The sequence below is a fragment of the Mirounga angustirostris genome, unplaced genomic scaffold (genome assembly GCF_029215605.1).
Source record: "Mirounga angustirostris isolate CCGP_5_RB_7025 unplaced genomic scaffold, mMirAng1.0.hap1 SCAF_15, whole genome shotgun sequence".
NCBI lineage: Eukaryota > Metazoa > Chordata > Mammalia > Carnivora > Phocidae > Mirounga > Mirounga angustirostris.
The window spans coordinates 83,068,948-83,094,305 of record NW_026991723.1 but is presented as its reverse complement, the minus strand read 5'-3'; the positions used below and the strand labels follow the sequence as shown (position 1 = coordinate 83,094,305).

Below are 25,358 nucleotides of genomic sequence, written 5' to 3'. Positions count from 1 at the left end.
GTTTGAAATTGTGCATAATAAAAAGCTTTTTATCAGATTGATACACCAGCTAGGGCTCCTCCCCAGTGAGTGGTGGAGAGCCAGGAAGGGTATTTGGGGAAAGCTGCCGGAGTGGATCTAAAGCACAGCTCTGGCTAGAGGCTCTCTGAGGCTGGTTCCTTCTCTCAAAATTGGCAGTGATTCTTTCCTGCCCACGTGAGTGCTGTTCACTGGTGGAAAAATACCACACCCTGAGCATACGCTTCTGTCCTCTCCCTTAATCCCCCTCTGGCCCCAAACACCTCCAGGTCAGTTGCCCAATCTTCCAACTCACAAAGTCCCCCAAACACCAGTCTCTACTAGTAGCCTCTTCTGGGCTCCCTCTGCATCTCGCACCCCCAGTCCCAGCTACCCTCCTATTCGGTCTGCTTTTGCAAGACCCTAGGATGACTGGAACTGTCTCTCTCGTTGTCCCCAGCCAGAGTGCCTGGCATGGCAGAGGAATTGATATGTGCCAACTGGATTGGTTGAATTGCAATGAAGATATCTTTGTGGCCCCCAAACTCTGTGATCCTGGGCAAAACACTTCTCCTTGGCTTCTTTCTCAGTGAAATGGAATGATAATCCTTGCCTCATACTGCTGTGGGAAGGACTCAGTGAGATCATAACTATAAAGATTTGGCAAGTTGGGTTGGGATGTTCACCCCCTGCAGAGCCAGCCCCTCCCTCCGCGGGGTGGGAGTGGGGGTGGGGGGCTCCTGTAACGCCCTGGGATTCCCTCATGTTGGGCAGTGAGTGGCTGTTGGCACGTCTGTCTCCTAGACAGCCCTGGGGGCCAGAGGGAGGGGCTGTAGGCAAAACCATCTCCATGCTCCCAGTCCCCATTGTCCAGCACTGGGCCAAGGAGGAAGGGAGGAGCAGAGCCGGGGAAAGGTAGAAACGGAGGTAGGAAGGGCCTGCTGGCACTCCTAGAGTCCCTAGGGGCCAGAAGGCAGCCCTCCCTGGGGCCTCAGCTGACAGATGAAGGCTGGCAGGGTCCACTCTTGCAGCAGGACCCTCAGGTCACAACGACAAACACTTCCTCTCCAGAAAGGTGGTTCTGCCGTATGGGACTCCAACTTAAGTGCAAGGTGGGAAAGCGGCTGGTTCATCCTGCAGCCTGTGGATGTCAGGATGTCAGAGGCATCCTGTCCAGGGGCAGCCCCACCATTACATTACTCTCCACTCCCGGATGTGCTGTGTGCCCTCTTGCCTGGGCCTTGGCTGTTTCCTCAGCCGAGGATGCTCCCCTGCTCCCCTCCTCCACCCAGTCACCTTTGGTTTATCCAAGATCCCAGCTCAAATAGCATCTCCTCCTTGGAGTCTCTCCCCTCTTCTCAGGACACTTCCTCACATCTCTGTGGCTCCCCTCGTATTTGGTCGAACCACAAATACGGCGTGTACACATTCTCTCAGGGGTCCTGACAGTACCCCCTGTAAGCTGGATACTGTTGGCCCCATTTTACAGATTAAGACGCTGGGGTTCAGAGTGGCTAAGCACCTTGCCAAAATTCTTTCAAGGCAGAGAAGACAGTGGATCTGCCCCAGACCTTCCCACTCTGGGGAAAAGGAGACTTGGTGGGGTGGGACAGGACGGGAAGAAAGTCACGGCCAAGACCTCAGCTCCTGCAGATTGCCCAGTGCCAGGCCTGGGTGTGGGGCCCAAGAACCAGGAGACTCCCCACATTCACAGCATGTCGGAGCATCATGCAGGAAGGTGGGGACAACGCCCCGGAGCCAGAGGTGGCAATGATGAGAACACTTACTCCCTCAGTCCCACCACAGGTAGACCGAGCTGGGCTGGCAGCCTCAGCCCCTTCCCCGTCAAGCACCTGCCTTCCTTTGCCCGCCTCTCCCTCGGCCTGAGACTCTATTTGTCTCCCTTCTAGGTCTCTGAGAGTATCCCTTTCTCAGCCTCAAAGTGCCCATCGCGGTTTCTCGGCTCTGGCTCTCTACCTTGGTCTCTCTCAGCCTCTGAATCTGTCCCAGGGTCTCCCTTGATCTCTGAGACTTCTCTTTTCAATCTCTGTCTTTGTCTTGTCATCTGTCCCCTGCGCCTTGACACTCTTAATCTTGGCCCCCATCTTTGTCTGTCTCTCTACCTCCTCACTACTCTGTTGCTATTTCTCTTTTCAGAAGTCTATCTGTGGTTGATCCGTTTGTCTCTCTGCCTCCTGCCCCCTGCGTCTTTGTCCCTGTCCCTTCCCGTCTCTGGGTCGCACTCTTTCTCTGTCCCCCAGACCCGGTACCATCTCTCTGCCACACTCCCCTGTCTCCCTGTCACTATCACTATCTTTCGGAGTCTCTCACTCAGCGTGTGTGTCTCTCAAGCCATGTCTTCTCCACAGCGCCCCCATCCCCAGCCTGACAGCAGGCCCTGCTTCTAACGTTGCTCCCGTGTAGGGGGTGGGGGACCCCCGGGCATCATTCCAGGGTCTGCTCCATCTGGGTGGCAGTGCTGACAGGCGAGATAGGGATCAGACTTGGCTCTGTCCGGGCCTGAGCAAGGGGGCACCACCAGGCTATGCGGGGGCGTCTGGGTGCTTGCAAATGTTTGCATGTGTGCACATCTGGGTTTGTGTGCGGGTCTCCCCGTGTGGGGTGGTCTGGGTGTCTGGCTAGATGTATTTGTGAGCGTCTGGGCCTGTTTATGTCTGCCTGCGAGCATTTGTATACGTGTGTCTTTGTGTGGGGCTGTCTGGGTGTAAGCACCTTAGCCTGTGGGTCTATCTACCCACGAGTGTCTCCAGGGCGTACATGCGTGGTGTCTGTGGGCACGTATGTGTAAGTCCCTGGGAGTACCTGGTGTCGTATCTGTGTGCTTATCCATGGGCCAGGCCCTCTGCTCACATTCTCTCACGCAGCCACCACTGAGATACAGATCCTATTACCCCAGCTGACGGGACGTGGGGTCTGGAGACAGACCTGGTTCAAATGTTGGCTTCTTCACCACTAAGCTGCCTGACCTCAGGCAAGTTGGCTAATCTTGAGCAATCCTGAATTCATTCAGCAAAAATGTATCGATCAAAAACAGATAAAGCTAATCCATGGTGCTAGAAGTCAGATAGGAGCCACCTTGGGAGGGATTGACAGGGAGGGGGCCCAAGGGAGCCTTTGGGTGCTGTCAATGTCTTATTATCTTGATTTGGGTGGTGTCTATGTGGTGGTTGTTCATTTGGAAAACATTAATCAAGCTGTTCATTTCAGATGTGTGCACTTTACACACATAATAGAAAAATATAGAAGTTACAAAAAATTCATTGAGCTTCTACCATTTTTCCAGGCATGAAATAACAGTAACAATAGTAGTGTTGGTGAGTGTGTGTTTTTAACATTTCAGGAGGTGGGTCTGTCCAGGCTTTAAGCACTCCCAGCCCATTCCTCCCCAACCCTGTCCCAACCACGATGGCACAGGGACGACGGGAGAGGGACCCCAGTCCTGAGCTGGATTGTTCCCCTGCCCAATCTCTCCTGGCTGTTTTCTCATCAAGACAGCTATGATTTTCCCTCTGGGTTTTCAGACACTGAAGGACATTTTGCTAGGTAACTACTGGCATTCAGTGAAGCTGGTAACAGAGCGCTCTGTAGCAGGGTTTAGAGCAAGAAATCAGGGGTGTAAGATGTCCAGTGGACAGACACCACACCTGCTTGATGCATTCAGCAATGACGGGCGATGCCTGGATACACACATTCCTGATCTCCACCTGCAACACCCTTACGAGTCACCTGTCTGTGACTCAGTAAAACACAGTGAGCCTCCACTATATGCCAGGCCCTCCACTGGGCCCTTCAGCACACCTTGCCTCATCCTCACTAGAACTGTCTGTAAAGGCCATTATCTTCATCTTCCAGCTGAGGAAACGGAGGCTCACAGAAGTGAAATGACATCTCTCAGCTCACACTGCAACAATAGAGATTCCGAGCTCGTTCTGCCTGCTTCTAATCCTCTGTCCTCCCTGGATGTGTCCTTTCTGTGGGTTTCTGAGGTTGCCCGAGCCGTAGTGAAGAAGCCAAATTCATTTGCTTCTGCCCTCTTGGGAGATTAATTTTTTTTTAAATTCATTAGGAAAAGTGGAGTTTGAGCTGCCCTTTGGTGACAGCATTCACTCCTGATAGGGGTAGGCTTTCTTCATTGCCTGACACGCCCTTCCAGCCCAGAGAAGAGCAGAAGAGGCAGGTGTGATAACATTTTACCTCTATCACAAGTATTCAGCAGGGCGTACTTAGTATTTGAGAGAACAAATGAATGAACTAATGGTACTTCACTGACATACTCTCCACTTGGCACATATCACACCATGTTGAGATTATCTCTTCTGTCCCTGCCTCCACTCTATATTCCTTGATGGCAAGGAATCTCCGGATTTCAACAAGCAGCCCAAAGCCTGGCACAGAAAAGGGGGCCCCACGCATATTATAAATAAATATTATAGATAAATAAGTAAGAGAAGACCTTGGAATTTATGTCTGGGCTTCAGTAAGACCCTTAAGTCCTGTGAATTTCACACCCCACTAAACAACAGCAACACCAACTAGTTTCAATAAGTGGTTTTATTATGGTTAGATTTTACAAATTCTGATATTCGAACAGACTTCCACCTTAAAATTCTAAAACAACAAAGCGACCGTTGGAGGGGGTTTGATTTTTCCTTTTTTTTTTTTTTTCTTTTTAGGACTATTCAAAGTAACAAACTTTTTTTTTTTTTTTTTTTTTTTTACATTTTTGCTCTGGTCATAAATATACAGAGAGAAAAAGAGGGAGAGAAAAAATGAACAAGTCATCCAAAGTATGGAGATAAAACAGTATTCCTAAGGCACGTGGCAGTCTTTGAAAATACAGAAGCTCTAGCCAACTTAAATTATTTGTTGTTTTTCCTCGCTCAGTCCACAAAACTGTACAGTGACACAAATGTTGTGTTGCAGATAGATTTTCCAAGTAATTCTTCAAGTCCACACTGCTGCATTAGCCGGACGCACAATTATTTTCCTCCTCTGTTTCCAGGCGAGATCCTAAAATGTGGTTAGTTAGTTGCTCAAAGCCTCTATTTTAAAATACACTTGGAATTCAACTAAAGATAATTTCTTTTTTAAAGAAATTGGGGGGGGAGGGCGTGAGTCACTAGAAAAGGTTGGTGAGAGTCGTTTGTGAGGGGCTGTGAGGCTCGTGGCCCTCCAGGTTGCCAGGCACAGAAGTTAAGACGGACGTCACAGTTGGCAGGGCCGGGCTGGTCAAGTCTGTGAGGGTGGTGGGCGTGCTGGAGGGGCTGAGCGAGGCGTTGGAGAGCTCGGAGGCCGGCCCTGATGGCGTCCCCGTCGGCAACGTTGCCTCTGTCGACTTGTCCACAGCCGTGTTTTCCTGCCGTAAGAGGTTGCGCCTGAACTTGGCCCTAGCGTTCTGAAACCAGACCTGTGTGGGGCAAGAGAGAGAGAGAAGGGCTGGTTAGGAGAAGGGAGGCAGGATCCGGAGAGCTGCAGAGCATTTCCCCCAGAGATGCTAATCTGGGTTTTGTGGAGAGGGGGATTAAAAAGTTGGGCTGGCAATTTTTGCTCTTAATAAAATAAAAATTTCCTTTTCTCTAATGGCTAAGTTACTGGGTTTCTCTTTCTGTTAGAAGGTTCCAGAGCTGGGGCGCCTGGGTGGCTCATTCGTTAAGTGTCTGCCTTCGGCTCGGGTCGTGATCCCGGGGCCCTGGGATCGAGCCCCGCATCGGGCTCCCTGCTCGGCGGGAAGCCTGCTTCTCCCTCTCCCACTCCCCCTGCCTATGTTCCCCCTCTCACTATCAAATAAATAAATAAAATCTTAAAAAAAAAAAAGACTTAATTATGAGACTTACACCAAAAGGTTGAAACTTGTGTAGATGTTAATGTTCCAACCAACTGTTAAAAAAATTTTAGGGGAGGGGCGCCTGGGTGGCTCAGTTGGTTAAGCATCTGCCTTCTGCTCAGGTCATGATCCCAGGGTCCTGGGATCAAGCCCCGCATCGGGCTCCCTGCTCAGCGGGAAGCCTGCTTCTCCCTCTCCCACTCCCCCTGCTTGTGTTCCCACTCTCTGTCAAATAAATAAAAAAAAAAAGAAGGTTCCAGAGCTGAGCAACACTCTCCAGTATGGTAGCCACTAACCACAGGTGGCTACTGAGCACTTGAAATGGGACTAGCCGCCAAGTGGCTTCTTTGTAGGGGAAAACACAGAAATAGATTTGAAGACTTGGTATGAAAAAAAAGAAGGTAGGCTACCTCAATACCAATGTCTATGCTGGTTACATGTTGAAATGATAATATTGTGGATAAACAGAGCTAAACAAAATATATCCTTAAAATTAATTTTGCTGGTTTCTTTTTGTGTTTTGAATGTGGCTGCTAAAAAATTTAAAATGGAAAATTACACATGTGGCTCATGTTGCTTTTCTATTGGATAACGTTGTTCCGGAAGATGTGCACAAACCAAATCATTTTTCACAATGGTTGAGAGATTCCTTTTTTTCCCCCCTTGGCAATTGCCTTTAAGCGGGCAACAGATCCCATAAGTTCTCGTTGGTACAATTTTTAAGGTGATTCGTGGTAAGTGGGAAATACCACAGTAGTGTAAAGAACACAAAGGAATCAGTCAATGAAGAGTTACTTTGAGGAAGAAAGAGACAGCAGTCCCACTCCCCACCGCCATCAGGTGGAGAAGCCACTGGCTATCTTGGACCCCCCGGGGGTTTTAGGTTTCAGGGTGGGGTGGGCAGAGCTGCTGCCGGATTAAAGCCAGTCCGGGGAGGTGGGGACCTGCGGGATTCCTTCTCCAAATCGACCACGCCCCAGTATCATTTATGAGGGAGGTGGGGTGCATTGTGCCATGAGAACTGAGCTTGGTATGAAAAGAATACCAAAGAGAGAGTAAGTGTTTACCATTTTTCCTTGGGCACAGACATGCAATCCATCTACACCCAATACCTTTGCACACGAGACTATATGCACTGGGGAAGACATGCACAGAAACACATCTTCACAGCACAACCCCCCACCCCAACTATTGACCGCCAGTCTAACTGCACAGAGAGATCTGGCTGTACCCAGAGGTCCTCAAAGTACTTTGAGTGAGGCCTAGGAAATCTGGTGGGGGGAGGGGCGGGTAGGGTGTGTGTGTTGTGGGGGGGGGTGAGTTGTATCTCCCAAAGAAAAGAAGCCTGAAAGTCAAGGCCCCTTCACTTCCCTTTGCATGAGAAAAACACCCGCCAGAAGCCTCCCCATAAAACAAAGGGCCGTAGAGAATTCTACAGATTCTGGGGTGTCCAGTTGCATATTTCCAGATGTGCCTGCATCTGCTAGTCTTCTCAGTGTCTCAGGCATGGGTGGGAAGGGCTATCTCCTGGCCCCACCCTCCCCTGGGGACCACCCCCGTATGGGGGCCTGTGGTGTCTGACTAGCCTTTCTGGTGGCCTGATAAGATTTGGGCTCAATTAAAAAGCACATCCACGAGAATCCAGGGGTAAGGAGAGACTCAGACCCTGTGAAGTCAGGAAACAAAGCTCTTTCCCCGGCACGCTGGGTCTTCCAGGAAGAAAGCACATTTTCCCAGGCCTTCTGCCAAACCAAGCCCATCATCACCTCTTCTGGAGGCTTGCAGGTAAGTACAGTGCTTCTAAGACCACTGTCAACATGCTCTTGTTACGAGAGGGAGCCCTTCCTTGCCTGGCCTGCAGAAATATCTTCAGTGTCAGACTCTGTCCATCTGGCCCAGGGAATGGCTGATGGCAAAACTCGATAGGGAAAGTCTCCAGAGGCCCTCCGAGAGAGGAAGCGACTTCCCCCAAAGTCTCACATCAGGTCTGACACCCTGTGCCACTGTCCTGGCCTGTGTGTGTCTCTCCAAGCCGTGGCTGGAGCAAGGAGCCCCCAGGGGGGCGGTGCGCGGCTCCTAGGTCCAGGGCTGCAAGCCCTTGGGAAGGGCTGGAACCGGTTAGCTGCCAGCCATTTGCTCTTTCTCCCGCTGTTGCCCCTAACAGTGATTTGTAAACAATGACACCATCTTCCGCGACTGAGGCACCGGGAGTCTGGTGGATGAAAACCAACTCAGTCCAAAGCCAGGCTGCTGTGGGGTTTCGTGTTGGGTTTGTTTTTCACCTTCCCCAGGGCTTCACCAGAATTCTCTCCCAAAAGTCTCCTCCCAAGCGGCTCTTGGGGCAGGGCCCCTGTCTAAGTCATCTTCATGTCCCTGGGATATGGTACAGGGACTGGGAAAGATGAAGAATGAGTAACGTGCGTTGAATTCGTAGTAGTAATGATAGAGGGGCGCCTGGGTGGCTCAGTTGGTGAAGCGTCTGCCTTCGGCTCAGGTCATGATCCCAGGGTCCTGATACCGAGCCCCACATCGGGCTTCCTGCTCAGCAGAGTCTGCTTCTCCCTCGGCCCTCACCGTGCTCGTGCTCGCTCTCTCTCCCTCTCAAATAAGTAAAATCTTTAAAAAAAAAAAGTAGTAATGACAGATACCACTTATGCTCTCTCTGTGCCAGGCACCATGCCACCCTATAACGTGTGGCGTCACAGGTCAGCTCCAGGAGAAGCCAAGTAGGGGCTACTACTTTATATAGATTTAAAACCAGAGAGCCTCCGAGAGGTGAAGTCACTTGCCCAAGGTCACACAGAGGCCAAGCTGAGACTGGAATCCAGGAATATCGGCCATTAGAAAGTCCATGCTCTCCCCACCACATGATCCTGAGTGAGTCAGCGAAGAAATGAAGGAATGAGTGAATACACACAAAAGCAACTGTGGTGCAGGGGAAAAAAGCATTAGATGCAGCTTCCAGTTCTGGCTCTGCTACTGACCAACCCAGTGACCTTGTGCTGGTCCCTTACCTCCAGGTCTGCCTCAGTTTCCCTACCCACACAACGAAGAGGGTCAGACAACAGCACGCCATCTCTACGGCCTCTCAGGGTTCTGACAAGCTGAGATTCTAAGGCAGATGCAAGAAGATGATCTGCTCCACCCACCCATCTTTTTTTTTTTTTTTTAAGATTTTATTTATTTTTTGACCGAGAGAGACACAGCGAGAGAGGGAACACAAGCAGGGAGAGTAGGAGAGGGAGAAGCAGGCTTCCCGCGGAGCAGGGAGCCCGATGCAGGGCTCAGTCCCAGGACCCTGGGATCATGACCTGAGCCGAAGGCAGATGCTTAAGGACTGAGCCACCCACGCGCCCCTCACCCACCCATCTTCCTAAACTGACAGCCCCCTTTCTTCAGCTGTGGGGGGGTCCCGTAGCCTGGTGCCCTGGGGATCTCGGGGAAGTCCTGGGTGCATGAAGGCCACACTACCGTGTGCCCCTCCTCAGACACCCACTGGCCCTGCAGGTTGTGTTTTGCCTCACAAATTCCCTTCCCTAGGATTCTTTCATTGAGGGGACCAAGAGGACCAGTGGGAAACCCACTTGGCCTCACAAATCCCTTCCTGGGTCACTAAGGAAACCAGCCCCAATATAAAAGCTTCATGCCCAAAGATGTCCTTTCTGGCATTTTTTTTAAAAGATTTTATTTTGGGGGGCGCCTGGGTGGTTCAGTCGGTTGAGCATCCGACTCTTGGTTTCAGCCCAGATCATGATCGCAGGGTCTTGGGACCCAGCTTCGTTGGGGGTGCTCTGTGCTCAGTGGGGAGTCTGTTGGAGATTCTCTTCTTCTCCCTCTTCTTTTGCCCCCCCCCCACGCAGGCATGCACGCATGTGCTCTCTCTAAAATAAATGAATAAATCTTTTTAAAAAATAAAAAGATTTTATTTTTAAGTACTCTCTACACCCAACATGGGGCTCAAACCCACAACCCTGAGATCAAGAGTCACATGCTCTATAGCTGAGCCAGCCAGCAGACCCCTCCTCCTTTTTTTTTGTTTGTTTTTTTTGTTTTAAGATTTCATTTTTACATTTGCAGCATTTTTAATAACATCAAACTAATGGCTGCATGCAAAGTGTCCGACCAGATGGGGTAAGTGAAAGCCACGACACAAACACTCCAGGCAGTTGCGGGGCTAATGTCTTGTGATGAATGTGATGTGAGGAAAAAAGAATAAAAAGAATATGACCCGGGGCATCTGGCTGGCTCAGTGGGTGGAGCGTGCGACCCTTGATCTTGGGGTTGTGTGTTCAAGCCCCACATTGGGTGTAGAGATCACTTAAAAATAAAATCTAGGAGCGCCTGGGTGGCTTAGTCGTAAAGCGTCTGCCTTCGGCTCAGGTCATGATCCCAGGGGGTCCTGGGATCGAGCCCCGCATCGGGCTCCCTGCTCCGTGGGAAGCCTGCTTCTCCCTCTCCCACTCCCAACCCCCCCCCCCCGCCCCACTGTGTTCCCTCTCTCACTGTGTCTCTCTCTGTCAAATAAACAAATAAAATCTTTAAAAAATAAAATACAGTAAAATCTAAAAAAAAAAAAAGAATACGTCCTCTGGTACAACAACTTCATAAAGTCATAACAACAAATATTATTCACTAAGTACCAGGCATCATCTCCGGAAGGTTCTCAGCATTTTGCACATAGTAACTCATTAGTGCCTTACAAGGTAAGCACTAACATTATTGCCATTTGTAATTATTTGTTGCACATCTGTCTCCCTTCTGGATTGCAGCTCCAGCGGGTCCCACTCACTGTCTGGGTCACGCCGCCCCCGCTCCCAACAAGGCAGAAGATCAGTGTATTTGTTGAATAAATGAGTGAACAGAGGAAAGTTAGCATCCTCAGTTCCTGGGTGCTCACACAAGTTAGTGACGACTAACCAGTCATCTAAAGAATGTTTGTAAACCGTTGATGGTTAAAATGTATTTTCTTTCAAAGTCACACCAGGAAACTCTAAGGAGACTTTCACCCATCCAGATCAATCAGCTCACCACCCCTGTCCCCAAGCCCAGGGCCTATTCTGCCTTCCTGACCCTTTCCCAGGAAGGAAGAGAGGCAACTCGGAGGGACATCTATATGCTGAGGAGTTGTCTCCAAGCATTTGCAAAGACTAACGTCTTCATGGACCTCTGTCCGAGGGGCCGCTCTCTCTCCCAGTCACCTTGCCCAGGAGTAGAAAGTGAGAATTGTGGTGGCCATGCTGTCGCTGATGATAATTTTGAGCACTTTTTCTGCACTTACGGCTCTACAACAGGATTCCTGCTCTGCTCCCAAGACATGGCATCTATGACCCACTCCGTCTTTTCTCTCCATCTGCACTGCTGCTTTCTATAGCTAGATCCAAGACAGGAGGGTCCCAGTCCCTACACTGTGCTATATTGGAAAGAGCTGTGGAATCAGACAGATCTGGGCTTGACTCATGGCTTCATCACTTACTAGCTGTGGGACTGAGGGCAAGGGTCCTAGTCTCTCTGAACCTCAGTTTCTTCATCTGCAAAATAAAGATAATTAAATTTTTTTTAATGAGTGCGAGAGGTTGGTTGACTGAACCCTACTGTGTAAATGTGTGTGAAGTTCATGTGCATTGAGTCCCGAATCTATACTTTATAAATCACACTTGAAGTCATCTCATTTACCCTTTGAAAACACCTAATGAATATTATGATCATCCCCATTTTATAGTCGAGGCCACTGGGGCTCAGAGAGGTTAAGTGACTTGCTCAATATGGCTCAGAGTGTAAGCAGCAGAGCTGAGCCTGGACCTCACATCAGCTGACTCAAAATTCCAACAGGGATACTGCATCCCAGGCCTACCATATTGGTGGTACTTACGTATAACAGATTCAGAAACAGCCCAGAATGCCCCTACACACACACACACACACACACACACACACACACACATCCTGTATCATTCACCTTCGAGAACACAGTCTCAACCTCAACCTGCATAGAGAACCTCTCGGAAGGGTTGAGCTGGACTACAACCTGCAGGGAGCATCCAAGGCCTAGTGCCACTGAGCTGGTGTAGACAAGTGAGAAGGAACCATTTATTTCCTGGGCACCTACTTTATACCAGGCAGCACTGTGCTGGACGCTTCCCCCACTCATTGTCTCAATGCTCAGGAATTCTCAAGACACAAACGATTATTACCTTTATTCCACAGATAAGGAATCAGGCTCAGGGAGATGGTAAGTGCCCAAATCGCACTGCTACTAAGTCCCAAAGGACCTGAACCAGTCTGTTACCTTCCAAAGCCACACCACCACCTGCCTGGCCCCAAACGGCTCCTATCCCACCTCCCCCAGCTAGCCCATCAGCAGTCAGAACCCCTGGGAGAGAGCCCCACCCTGCCAGTGCCTGGCTCCTGTAACCTCCAGCAAATCACTTCATCTCACTAGTTCTTAAGCTTCTTGTCTGTAAAATGGGCAGGAAAATATTAAGGCAGACGAATGGCTGGAAAAATAATGCTTTGCAAATTGCTGCATAATCATGAGCAGTCGTGCTGTTAGGGGATATTAAGGATCAGTGCGAGAGATCTGGAGGTCTGAGAAGAGGGAGAACAGTGATCTGGTATGCCTTATGGGTATGACCACGGCCACCCCCAACAACACACAGGCCCTCGATGATACTCACACTCAGAGGCAGTCACTGCTAGGTTGGCTTAGTGGAGAAAGAGCCAGAGATTGACCAGAGAGACAGGCTTGGATTTGGATCCAGCTCTGCTACGTACTAGCAAAGTGTGACTTGAAGCAAGTGGAAATTATTTGGGCCTCAATGTTCTCCTCCATACAGCCGGGAGGAGGTTATCACGCTGCCTGACAGTGAGAACGCAACGAGCAAATGTGTTTCACAGGCCTTTCAAAGTGCCTGACACACAGTAGAGCACTCCAACATTTACTGATTAGGAGACACACCATTAACTGTCAGGGCTTTTCTCCCTCAACTAGTTCCTTGCCTCTGGCTTTCCTGAGTCCCCGTGGTGGAGGGGGCATACAGGTGTGAGCGGGTCTGGCTCAGGATTCTAGGGGAGGAAGGCACAGGGCAAGTATTCACCCAGGTCCCTCAGGTGAACCTTTCCTTACACGAAGAACAGTCAGTTCTTCCTCTGGCCTCCCACAGAACCCCCCCTCCCAACTGATCACACTATGGGGAAACTGAATGTAGGTCTATTTCTACAGTTAAGAGGGTGAATTTCTTCAGGGCTAGGACTGTGGTTCATTCATCTCTGCGTCCCAAGGCCTGGTGCCAATAGATATTTGGTCAGATAAAAGAATGAGAGACAACTATACTGGAAACCTGATTTGTTCCTAAAACGGGGAATAAAGCCTCCTGCCTCAAAGGCCAACAGAGTGTGGCTCCTCATCCAGATGCAGACTCAGCTATGAGCACTTACTCTTTACCATTTAATCAGGATAACTGGGAGAGGTATATGCCCTAATGGTGCCCATTTTACAGGTGAGAACACTATGGCTCAGAGAGGGTAACTGATCTGTTCAAGATGCACCGCCAGGGAGTGAAGCTCTGCTTCACTCCAAGTCCCTGCTCCTGCCCTGGCCTGCTCCCAGGGGTTGGCTCACTGAATGGCCCTCACCAACTTGCCCTAAGGGGTTCTAGATAGGGGAAGGGACAAAGTATCCTACTAACCAGAGAAGAGGCGGATGACCAAATTCGCTCAGGGCTGAGGAACGGCGGGGGTGCCAAGGAGGGTCCCCAGACCTAACCCAAGAAGGTAAAGTCTAAGGGAAGCAGACAAGGGGGATCCGAGATCGCGCTGGGCACAGCAATGTCCTTGCCCCTTCTCAAGCCCAGGACAAAGGGATCCGCAGGCAAAAGGGACCCAAACAGGAGGGGCGGGGCCCACGCGGAGCAGGGGGTGGGCCCAGAGCGGCGCATCAGCGTCCCATTGGCCAGCTCTCGCCTCCTCTGGCTACGTCACCGAGCCCGCCAGGGACCAAGCTGCCCCAGAACCCCTCGCGTTGCGCAGGGGTGCAGGCAGCAGGGCCAACCCAGCTTTGGGGCTGGAACTCCCAGCTCCCAGGGGATCTACCGACCAGCGCCGGAGTCACAGTCCCATCCCGCCACCGCCATCACACCCAAAAGGCCACCCTCCCCCCCACGCCCGCCATACTCGCAGGAAATCTAGGGCAGTTGTGCAGCCCTTGGTGTCCATCATCATCGCCCTCACCCCCCTCAGTGTCCCAGTCCCCCAGCCCTCAGTCCCCAATGACCTGGGGCTGGAGGATAAATCAGACTGGCCTGGACTCGAATCCCAGCACCTCCCCTCCTGCCGTGAGACCTCGGTCAGATCTTCATCTCTTGATTTTCTTACCCCAAAATGTGCTTTGCTATCCCTACGACCACACGTTCTAAGGAATAAATTGGTTAAACTGTGCTATAAAGAAAGATACTCTCCCCCACCTTATGGTTGTACAGATAGGAAAACTGAAGTCCAGTGACCAGAATAATCATTCATACTAGTTAATACCAGTTAATTAATCTAGTTAATGTTACTTTTAGCTACCATCCACTGATCAGTTAAGTGTCAGCTACTGTGGTGGACGCTTATATTATCCCAATGGCTCTTCGAATAAGCCTGCAGTATAGATAATTTCTTGTGTCTGTTTTACATATGTGGAAACTGAGACTCAGAGGAGTTAAATGACTTGCCCAGGACCATGAAATGAGTAAGAGGAGGAGCTAAAGATCTGAGAAGGTCGTGGCCCAAATCTCTGTCACGAATTTGGACAATGCAGGAGACTGGGACTCCCCAAACTGTGTTTCTTAACAACTTTGAGGTATGGACAGACCCTTCAAAAATCTGGGGAAAGCTCTGGAGCCTCTCTATGCAGAAAGCACCCTCACAAGTGCAATTCTGCTGCATTTCAGAGGTGCCCATCTGCTTCCAGCTCCCCGCAGGCAGATGAGCCTCCCTGGCCTACCCAGGGGATCAGCCCACATCCCCCCTCCCAAAGCTTGCTTCTGGGAGAGTCTAAGAAATAACAAAGAGACAAGAAAAATCTAGAGAGAGACAGAAAGAGGAGCTAGAGAGGATGAGTGAGGAGCAAGAAGCAAAAGGCGCAAACAGCTAACGCAATTGTCTTGGACGGGCATCCTGGGATGCTCTGGATTTATCTGAAACGCTTGAACCTTTTACTACATGAACACTATGAGTGTCACTTAAGTAATAAAGAGCAACCAAGAACTGTTTATAAGAAAGAAAAGAGGCTAAGCGCGGAGACAAAGAGGACAGAGGGACACATGTACACAAAATAGAAAAGTTGGGAGACAAAACATTGAAAGAGAAGAGGTAAAGTTGGGGGGGGACCCACAACCCTGAAATACAGCTAGAGACTGAAGAGATGGAGAAGGAGCAGCGGTTGACGAAGAGAAGAGCAGACGGTGGGTGGAAGGTCCTTCCAAGGCCCACGGCAGCTGTGGGGCTCGGCTCCAGGCCCTGGAGGCCCCCGGTGCCCCCACCCTCAGCCCCTGCCGCGGCCCAGCTGACCTGGAGGACCCGCTTGGTGAGGCCCGTCTTCTGCGCCAGCTGCTTCAAGTCCTTGGCATCGGGGTTGTGGTTAATGGCAAAGTAAGACTTCATGGTCCGAAGCTGGTGGTGCTTGAAGGAAGTGCGCATGCGCTTCGTCTTTTGGCTGCTCGGGTAGGGCTGGTCGCGGTCCAGGTGCTCCGCGTCGTTCTCGTTGCAGCTCAGCGCTGGGGAGGGGACACGCAGAAGCGGCAGGTGAACCTCCTGACCCGCCCCCCCGCTACACTGCCTAGTCCGCCCCTGCCCCGCCTGCCACCAAAAGTTTCTAGCTTCAGGACCCCACCGCATGCACTGCACCACGCTGAGATGAAAATATTATCCCCATTTTCTAGATTTATAGGAGAACGTGAGGCTCACAGAGAGCCGCCTGCCCAGGGTCTCTCAGCTAGGAAATGCCAGATTCAAACCCACCTCTAAGAGAGTCCAAAAACCATTCTGAGCCATTGTGTTTGAGTAAGAACAACAGCTACAACTTGTTGATGGCTGATTTGACTCCAGGTGATGTGCTTAAAAGCCTTACATATTTTCACTGAATCCTTAAAACAACCCTATAAGCCTCGCATTATTTCCTCCTTTTTACAGCTGTGGAAACTGAGGCTCAGAAACGGAAGGCACTTGACTGAGGACGGAGCCATGTGCAGGGCTCCCGGGCCCACACTCTTCCCCGTTTCCCCCTGCACTCCCTAAGGAAGGAGGCTGTCTGCAGTCCCCCCCCACCCCACCCCACCCAGTGTCTGGGGCGGGCACCTGAAAGTCGATGACTGACCTCTCTCCACTCACTTTGATTTCACCCTCATCAGTTCCCCAACCCCGAAATTCTGGCTGACCCTGGGCCATGGGCACTGGGCCAAGGTTGGAAACTGTATTTTGTAGTTTATTCCTCTCCCCCCGCCCTGGACAAGCACTTGCTTCCCAGTTATACAGACTGGCTGAACGAGGCAGGGAGGTGAAGCGATCTCTAGAAATCTCACAGAGTGGCAGAATTCTAGCCGGAAAGAGAAGGAAGTTGGAGGAAGAAATTAACATGTATCTGACACCGAGGGTATGCTTTTGGCCTTATGTACATCATGGGGCCTTCACTACTGCTCCAAGAGGTGGCTACTGCTATTCATCTCATTTTTGAGATGAGAAAACAGATGCTAAAGGAAATGAAGCCATGTGTACCCAGCCGCACCACCGGTAAGGGCTGAGCCTAGATTCAGCACTGCAGTCCTTGCCCGGTTCCTTCCACTAAGCCACAAAGGCAGGCAAAGATGAAGCATGGCTCTTTGGGGAGCCAGTCCCCCTCCAGAAGGGGCCCAGCTGGGGCCCAGCTGCCAATGCCTGGAAGGCAATGGGGGTGAGGGACAGGGGTGGAAACCTAAGGCCTCAGAAAGTTACTTGGCAACCTGGTGCCTGATGGGAACATGAACGACTCCTCTCCAAGATTCCTTCATCACATCCCGAGCCATCCTGCATGTAAGGTCTTACTTTGGGGAAAACCTCATAGCAGATGAATTCAGTCCCCCTAAAGCAGACAGCTGGGGATGTATCTTGTGCCCCATGATATGCTCCTAATAGAACTGCCAGGTTTAACAAATAAAAATGCAGGTTGTCCAGTTAAATCTGAATTTCAGATAAACAACGAACAGTTTCTAAGTATGCCTCTGATTTTGCACGGGACATACCTATACTGAAAATTGATTTGTTGTTTACCTAAAATTCAAACATTGCAGTGGATAGGCTTATGCTAAAAAATTATTTGTTGCTTATTTATAATTCAAATATTGCATTGGATACACTTACACTAAAAATTTATTTGTTGTCTACTTGCAATTCAAATTTAACTGGGCATCCTGCATTTCATCTGGCAAAACCACTTCAGAAGTACTCCCGATTTCCTGGTGACCTACTCTACCCACTACTCAGGTGGGGAGCAGTCTCTTACAGAAAGAATTTGCGAGACGCTGGTCTTGTCACTAACCTTGAACCTGTCAGCAAGTGGCTACTAAGGGTCCCTTGCACTTGCACCTAGGCACCCAAGTCCCCCACCTTGGCTGTATTCCCACTGAAAGCACTCTGAGTGAAGAACGGGGTCCAGCAATGTAAAAGGGATCAGAAAATGACTCCAAACGGACTCCATGGAACCTGCCCTGCCCGCCCCCCCCCCCCACTGCGGGAGCGACGCTCCCCTTGCCCCCATCCCCAGCTCCATGGGGGGTGGGGCAGGCCTCCCCACAGGGGATCTCTGGGCCCAACCCTCTGCCCAGTCCCCGCCTGGGCCTTGCTGCTGTTAATGAGCTCCGTGGGGACCCTGGCGCCCCATGTACCCAAGGGACGTGCCCCAAGTGCGGCCTAGATCTAGGGGGGAGGTGGTTTGGGGGAGGGAGAGAGAAAGGGCACGGAAAGGAGAGAGAAACAGAGGTAGAAAGACAGAAGGGAGAGAGAGAGAGTAAAGAAGAGGGGGTAGGGAAGGAAGATGGACAGAGCCAGGAAAAAGAGGAGAGACAGAGGAAAGGGAAGCAGTGGAGATGGGGAGAGCGGGAGAGAGAGAGAGCTACAAAGACAGAAAGAAATCCGGAGAGACACAGAGAGAGCCTAAGGGGACAGCGAGGCCTGGAAAAAGAGGGGAATGTGTGGTGGGGGGTCCAGGTTAAGGAACTGAATCCCCGGTCTCAAGGAAACCAGGTCCCCGCCGGAAAGCCTATTCCAAAGCCTTACTGGCTGGGGAGTGGTGAAAAGGGGGGAGAGGGGAAAGGAAGGGAGGGCAGCAAAGAAGCTGGCTCAAGACTGGGAGGCCGAGTAGGCCAGCGGCCGCAGCGGGGGTGCTGCGCCGGGAAAGTGAGGGCGGCCTGGAAGCCGCCGTTGGGCCCAGATTTGTCCTGTACCCCAGGCGCCCTCACTCCCGCCCCCCACGCCCCGGCCGGGTCGAGATTCCCCAAGATCGGATCCGGGGAGGAGCGAGGGGCCGAGGGGAGGGGGAGGACCGGGCTTTCTCTCTCCCTTTTTTTTTTTTTCCTCTCAATTAGGCCGATTCAATGGAGCTAAAGAGCTCGTAAAATCATGAATAATTTACTCGTGATCTGTTATTAACCCATCGGGTTTCGAGCTCTTGTCGCTGGGACTGAACCTGTAATCAAATCTGACTTCGCCTCATTTTACTAAAGACGAGATTGTAGGTTCAATTGTCTAAATAATGGATTGGAATCAAATCAGTAATTACGCCGCCAGGCACACACACAAAAAGCTGGGGCTGGGGGAGGCCCGGGCGTCCGGCCGGTCCGCGCGGGACTCCCGCGGCCGTGGCGAACAAACCCCCGGCGCAAAGTGCGCGGCCCCGACCCCTCGCGGGCTCCGAGCGCCTCGTCTGCGCCCCAGGCCGGCGGGCGGCCCGGCTCGGGGGTGGGGGAAGGTCTCAGTTCTGCCTCTGCGACCGGGGCTGCGCTCTCGCTCCGGAGGGGCGGCCAGAGGAGGGCTGCGGTGGCTACCGCCCCGGAAGGACTTTCCGACCCTGCGCCCCGCCGCTTTGGCTGCCCTTCCCTCGGCGGCGGGCTGGGCGCACCGACGGCGTCTCACCCCATGCTGCCCGAGCTCACCGCCCTGGAATAAGGTGCCGCCGCTCCGCCACCGGACTGGCCCGCACAGCGAAGGGTCGGAGTGGCTGGGCCCCTGCGTGTGGGACACGCACACCAACAAGCTCTCGTCCTCACACTCAGAAACGCGCACAGACTCTTGCTCAGACACACCACCCGCAGACGCACCCTCCACGGCCCCCTTTCCAGTCCCGGCGGCCCCACGGCCCACACTGAGGCCATTCCTCTCCTGCCGGTGCCGGGAGGCGAGGGAGGAGAACGGGAGCCAGACCTGGGGAGGCCTGGCCGGGCCGGCGCGGCCAGGAAGGCGACCGCTTTCCCCAGCCTGGTCCCGGGAGCCCCGAATAAGCGAGCGGCACGGCCACAGCCGGCGCGCCGTGCGTGGTTTCTACCGCCCGAGCCAAGGCTAGAGACGCGCGCGCCGGCAGAGAAAAAAAAGACCGGAACAGAGAAACCGGGACACAAACACACAGAAGGACAGAGAGGAAGGGGGATCGGGAGAGTCGAAAGGAAAAAAAAGAGAGAGGGGTCAAAGAAAAAAACGAGGAGATGGCATGGGTGGGGAATGTCTTGTAGAGGTGCCAGCTCCCTTGAAACTCAGCCTCCAGCCACATCTTGCTCGGTGCCGCCGGACCTCGCCAGGGAAGGCGGCAGAGCAGCAAAAAGCACAAATAAATTTCTGTACCCTTCTACCTTTCTATTCCAAACCCGGTAGCTAACCTGCCTACTAGAAAAACATGATCCCACTCACCCTGCGTCCTGTGGCCCAGGCCGCCTGGGGCTACCTACTGGGGGCCGGCCCCATTTGATAAATAGACGCGGCTTTGTTTTGGGGGACCTGGCCTGGACTCGGTTTAGTCTATTTTCAGGGTGGTGAGAGATGAGGGGTGGAAGTTTTAGAGAGCTGGCATCTCTGGTAGAACCTTCAACAAATCTTTAATCTGCTGCCACCGACCTGCCTATGGCCACTTCACCATTTACTAAACTGGGGGCTGCATTTTCCTCCCAGCTCCACACACGGAGACACATACGTCCATCCATCTTCCAACAAGCAACTTCGTTGGAGCGAACAGGGGAGCCCCCGCACCGGCTGAATTTTCCTCCCCCAGCCAGCTCAGATTTTTAAAAGATCAAAATAACGCTGCCTTCTTTCCCGCGGCTGCCCTCTCCCCACAGTCCTGGGGTTTTGTTTGGTTTTGTTTTCCACTTGTGCATTAGACTAAGGGGAAAAGGAAGACGAAAACAAAAATCTCCGAATCCGATTCTGCCGCAAACGAAAGAAAGAAAATAATGGCAAATAAACTCTATCTAGTTCAGAAGCCCGGGGAGTCATAAACCTTTCCCGGCCTTGCAGACGTCGGGCAGATGTTGACGGTTCAATGTGCCGGCCCCAGAACCTCCGCAGCTGTCCTGAGCGGGGAGGGGCGCGTGGGGGGGAGCGTCTCCTGGAACGGCCCGGGGTTCAAAGATGCCGGAAATGCGAAACGAGCCCTCCACCCTACTCCCCGCGCGAGGCCAGGCCTACTCCGGGCTCATCCCGGGCGCCGGCTTCCGAGGGTTGCTGTTCTCAAACCAGCGCCCGGAACTCGGAGGAAGGAGCCCAGGGAAAACCGAGACCTGGTGGAGCAGGAGGATCGGGCCGGGCTCAGCGACCTGCTCTGGTTCATAAGGGTCCTGGGCCCAAGTTTCCCGAGCCTGCTGCCCTCAGGACACTTCACAGGACCAGGCCAAACGCCAGGCCGAGCTCGTGGCCCCCCACCGGCCACCACCGCCAGTCCTTTCTCTTGGGACCCTCGCTGCCCTGCCTCGTCAGTTCATCCATCGCCCCAGCTCCCATCCTCAGCCGCGCCAACCCAGAGCCAGTCTGGTGTCGGCTCCACCTTGCTTTCTCTGTGCTTGCACTCTCCGACCAGCAAAGTGGGGGAAAGGCCCAAACCAAAAAGCTACCTCTGAAAAATTTCTCAGCGACGAGGCTCTGCACGGGGGTCAGCGAGACTCAAATGCACCTTCGCCTCCCACTCCAGCCGAGTGCGCACGGGCTGGAGCCCAGGAGCCTAATGTCCCTTCTGCCAGGTCGTCCGGTGCTTAGGGACTGGGGAATCTAAGGGCTAGAGTATGCAGAGTGATATAGATATAGATATAGATATAGATATAGATATAGATATAGATATAGATATAGATATAGATATAGATAGATATAGATATAGATATAGATCACACTGAGATTCACTCCAGCTCCACGCAGTCGACGCCACGCACTTTCCCCCAACCCGACGGGGGCGCTCCGTGCGCCTCGCACTCACCAGCGTTGTAGGCCGCCAGATCCGCCCCGGGGCCGGGGCTCTTGCGCTTCCTCGGCCGGCCCTTCTGCACCGTGCCCACGCCATTGTAGTAGGGAAGACCCAGCGGGTTGGCCCCGGCCGCGCCCAGCCCGGCGCTCTTGGCCGCGGCTGCTGCGGCTGCAGCCGCCGCCACGTCGGCATGGTTGAAGTGCGCGGGGTACTCGCCCTGCAGCAGCGCCTCGAAGTGCAAGCGGCAGTAGACCAGGCTGTCCTTCATGCCGAAGTGGTCACCCGTGGTCAGCATCTTGTTACACGTGGTGCATGTGAAGCAGTTGAGGTGATAAACCAAGTCCCGAGCACGCATCACCATCTCCGAGGCTGAGATGCCCAGGTGGCAGCGGGCGCAGCGCTGCACAGAGAACCGCCTGTAGGGACCATCGAGGGAGGGACTGTGGGGACACACGGTTGGGTACCCCCCATATCCCTCCTCCAGGTGCCGCTGCTGCCACTGGGGGAAATCTCTTCCTTAAGATGGGAACCAGTCTTAAATCGGAGGATGGGGCGAAGAGGGAACTAGATTTTGGCCCAGGTCTTGTCCTACCCTGAAATATAGTTTCCCTTAACCATATTCATGTCCACAAGGCTTCTGCTTTACCCAGAACCTGGGCAAGCCCCAGGAAAAGCCTTTACTTGGGAACCAGGGCGGGGGGGGGCTGCCCACTTACCCTTTCTCATCCTTTACCCCTGCCCTCCACACCAGCGCCTGAGAATCCTACAGACCTTTGTAATTTGGAAGAAACACGGAGATGGGGAAAGAGAGAGGGAGGGAGGAGAGAGAGAAGGGGGAAGAGAGAGAGAAAGGGAATATAAACAGACCCTAACCCTAAACGGAGAGAAGAAACTTGGAGCCTGTTAGTGACTCTGGCTCTTTAACCCTTGAGGCAGGTTTCACTCCCAGGTTCACGAAAGACCCAGAAATGCACCCAACTGATCCTCCAGCTCTCCTTCCAACTTTGTCCCACACCAGCCCAGGCTACCTGGGTTGGGGGGGGGGGTGCCTTTTTCTGTTCCATCCGCTTGACCCACAAGAAACTTCAAAGGGAGAGGGGTGCAAGGACCCCCCCACACCCAAGCTTATTTCTGTGTCTAAGCTCAGAAGAGGGCCCTTTTCTCTGGGTCCCTATACTTCTCAGACCTTCCCAAGAGTTCCTTCAAATTGCTGTTTAGAAAGGTCGTTACCCAATTTGTACTGGCTTGGAGAAGGGGGGGCTAGGTAGGGAACCCTCCCTTGGGACTGGAGGGAAAGGAGCCAGGCCCAATGTGTCTGAGGGTCCTGGGGGGCAGGGGGGCCCCGGGTGGGGGGCTACCTGTAGTAGTCTTCCTTGCAGTAGATGCTTCCGTCCTTGCTGAAACAGGTGAGCTCCGACTCCAGGTTGAGCTTGCACTCACAACACTTGAGGCAGCGCATGTGCCACTGCTTGTCCACCGCCAGCAGGTAGTAGCGGTCCGAGATCTTGCCCCCGCAGCCGGCGCACAGCGCGGCGCGGTCACTGCTGATGGACGGCATGGTCTGCGGAGGGAGGGAGGCGGGAGACCGCGGCGCCTGCGTCAGCCTGCGACTTCCCCGCCGCCGCCGCGGGGAAACCGGCACCCGCAGCTCCCTCCGTTGCTCCCGCCAGCCCTAAACGCCACCCCCGCCGGGGCCGCCGGGGTGTGCGGTGCGCTTCCGCCACCCCCAAAAGGCCCATATTCAGGAGGCTCAGAACCCAGGCCCGCCCACACAGCCCAAGCCGGCCACAGGCCCAGGCCTGGCTGCTGGCCTGGATGGATCTCCCTCCTTAGTTCTCCCCCTTCCTGCCCCCTCTGCCCTTTTCCCAGAAAGGCTTGGGCTGTTTTGAGGGCTGGGGCAGCAGAGGCTACTCCAGGCAAGCCCTCCAAAAGCTCCCTCAAAACTGTTTCTTAAAAGAGCCACTCTGCCGGGCCCCAGGAAAAAGGGTGAGATGACCATTAAAAGTCACCCTCTACACAGACGCCTCCCGGGAGACGCACAGAGTTCCTGACCCCGAGCCTCAGGGATCTCTGGATCCTTATACCAAAGGTTTAAGCCAGGACAGGTCGCAGCCAACCCCTGCCCCTCCACCACCTTGGCCACACTGGCTGGGGCCCTCTTGGGTCCTTGGGAGATGGTGAGTGGAGTGCGGAGGCACCCTCAAAGTCTCTGAGTGCGGGACAGGCGGAGAGTTTGATGGGGAAAGGAGCTCAGAAGCCGGAGGCACCGGGGCTGCAGCTCTTCCTTTCCAAGTGGAGAAGCTTCGCCCGTCTTCCCTACCTCCCCAGCCTCTAAAGGTCACTTCTGGGCCCAGCTTGCATAGCCTGTGCTCGCCTGGCCCCCTGGGAGGCCTGAGGTGAGGAACTGGCTATTCGGGGCTGGGCTGGCAAAGCCAGGTGTGGAGATCCAAATGGACGCTCCTTCCACAAGAGCCAGGCCAGAGCCTGAACTGCGAGCCCTGGCCTGGCCAGGTCGGCTGGCCAGGAGGCCAGGGACGTGATCAACGGAAAGCGCCGGCCCAGAAGACTTGGACCCTTGGAATTGTGCTGGAGTAGGGAACTCCGATCGCCAGGAGGCGGGACGGGAGCGGCCCGCGCCGGCTGAAGCCCTAGTGCTCCCGTTTGGTTCGCCCTTCCCGGCGCCGCCGGCGGCGCCGCCTACAGCTACAGCCGAGGGGTGGAGGGGAACGCGGAGCTGGCGAACAGAGGGCCCCGGTGTAGTGAGAAGAGAGCCATCCCGGGACGCGGGTAGGACTTCGCTCCCACTTCGGGAGAAACGCCCTCTTGCACCCTTGGGGTCTGAAATTTCGGTTTAAACCTTGTTTCCCTCCTCCGCCCCAGCAGCCGGGTTTCCCCCGAGCCGGGAGCTACGGGGCCTTGCATCCTGTCCGCGGATCCCCTGCGCCCAGTCCCGTGCGGCACGAAGGACGCTCCCCAAAGTGCCCCCAAACTTCGGAGAGCAGAAGCGCGGACCGACCCGGCCCCGTCCCAGGTTCAGCCCCGACCCCGCAGCCGTGCGCCTACCGTCTCCGTGTCGCCGCGGTCGATGGCGGAGCTGATGGCGGGAGCCTCGCTCTTGGCCCTGCGGTCCATCTCGTCGATGACCCCGTGCACCTCGGGGCCCGACAGACTGTGGAACAGCATCGCGGCGGGACCGGCGGGGCCGGGGGCGCGGCTCCTCCGCGGGAGGGCTTGCCCCCCGCCTCAGCTGCCTGGCGCTCCTGGCGCTAACGGGCCCGGTGCATCGCCACCGCGGCCCCGGCCCCGCCCGAGCTCGGCTGCGCCCCCAGGCCGGGCTCCGGGCCCCGGGCGCCCGCGGGCCAGGACGCCTCCCGCCGAGGCGCAGGGGCAGCTACATCGCGGGGCGCCTGGGCGGCGGCGCCAAAGCCAGGGTCACAAGGGCACAGGGCGGGGGGCGGGGTGGCGGGAAGGGGGAAGACGAGGGCAGAGGTCGGCGCCCGCCGCGGGCGCTTTCACGCCGCGGGCATCGCCCGCCCGGCTTCAGCGCCCCGGGCGCAAAGCAGGAGCGCAAACTCTGCCGGAGGCGGCGACGGCTGCGGTCGGGGCTCACTCGGGAACGGCTAGGTGCCCGCGGCGGCCCAGCTGCCTGGACCTCTACCCTCCCTTGGGTGCGCCCCCAGCCCTAGGCGACCCGCTTAGGCGCTGGGTCGGCGACTGTAGTACGGATTTCTCCGAAGCCAGCGAGCCGAGCCGAGACACCGAGAGAATTGAAGAGGAGGAGGAGGAGGAGGAGGAAGAGGAGGAGGAGGAGGAGGAGGTGGAGGTGGAGGAGGAGGAGGAGGAGGAGGAGGAGGAGGAGGAGGAGGAGGAGGAGGAGGAGGAGGAGGTGGAGGAGGAGAAAAAGGAGGAGGAGCAGAGTGGGAGGAGGAGCCGCCGGCCACGGGCCCAGCCGCGCGCAAGGCTCTCCAAGAGCGCGCCGAGCCCAGCCCCGGCTCTGCAGTCCGCGCCAGCCAAGCGTCCGCGCCTTTTCTACAGCCGCGCCTTACATCACGTCCTGCCGCCGCGCCA

The 25,358-nt window shown here is 54.2% G+C and overlaps 1 protein-coding gene across 2 annotated transcripts; it reads right to left on the bottom strand.

Annotated features, from left to right (window-relative positions):
- Positions 1–4,749: 4,749 nt before the first annotated feature.
- On the bottom strand, positions 4,750–24,473 carry LHX2 (LIM homeobox 2). Of its 2 annotated transcripts, none has more exons than XM_045882013.2 (5): positions 24,354–24,473; positions 22,649–22,851; positions 21,299–21,706; positions 15,389–15,587; positions 4,750–5,425 (listed from the first exon to the last, which is right to left on the bottom strand). In XM_045882013.2, exons 1-5 carry the CDS (start codon positions 24,471–24,473, stop codon positions 5,138–5,140), a joined length of 1,218 nt encoding a protein of 405 aa, XP_045737969.1. In that variant the 3' UTR covers positions 4,750–5,137. The 2 variants fall into 2 exon arrangements, with proteins under 2 accessions (XP_045737969.1, XP_045737968.1); XM_045882012.3 differs by having other exon boundaries at positions 15,389–15,594; positions 21,303–21,706.
- Between the last annotated feature and the right edge of the window lie 885 nt (positions 24,474–25,358).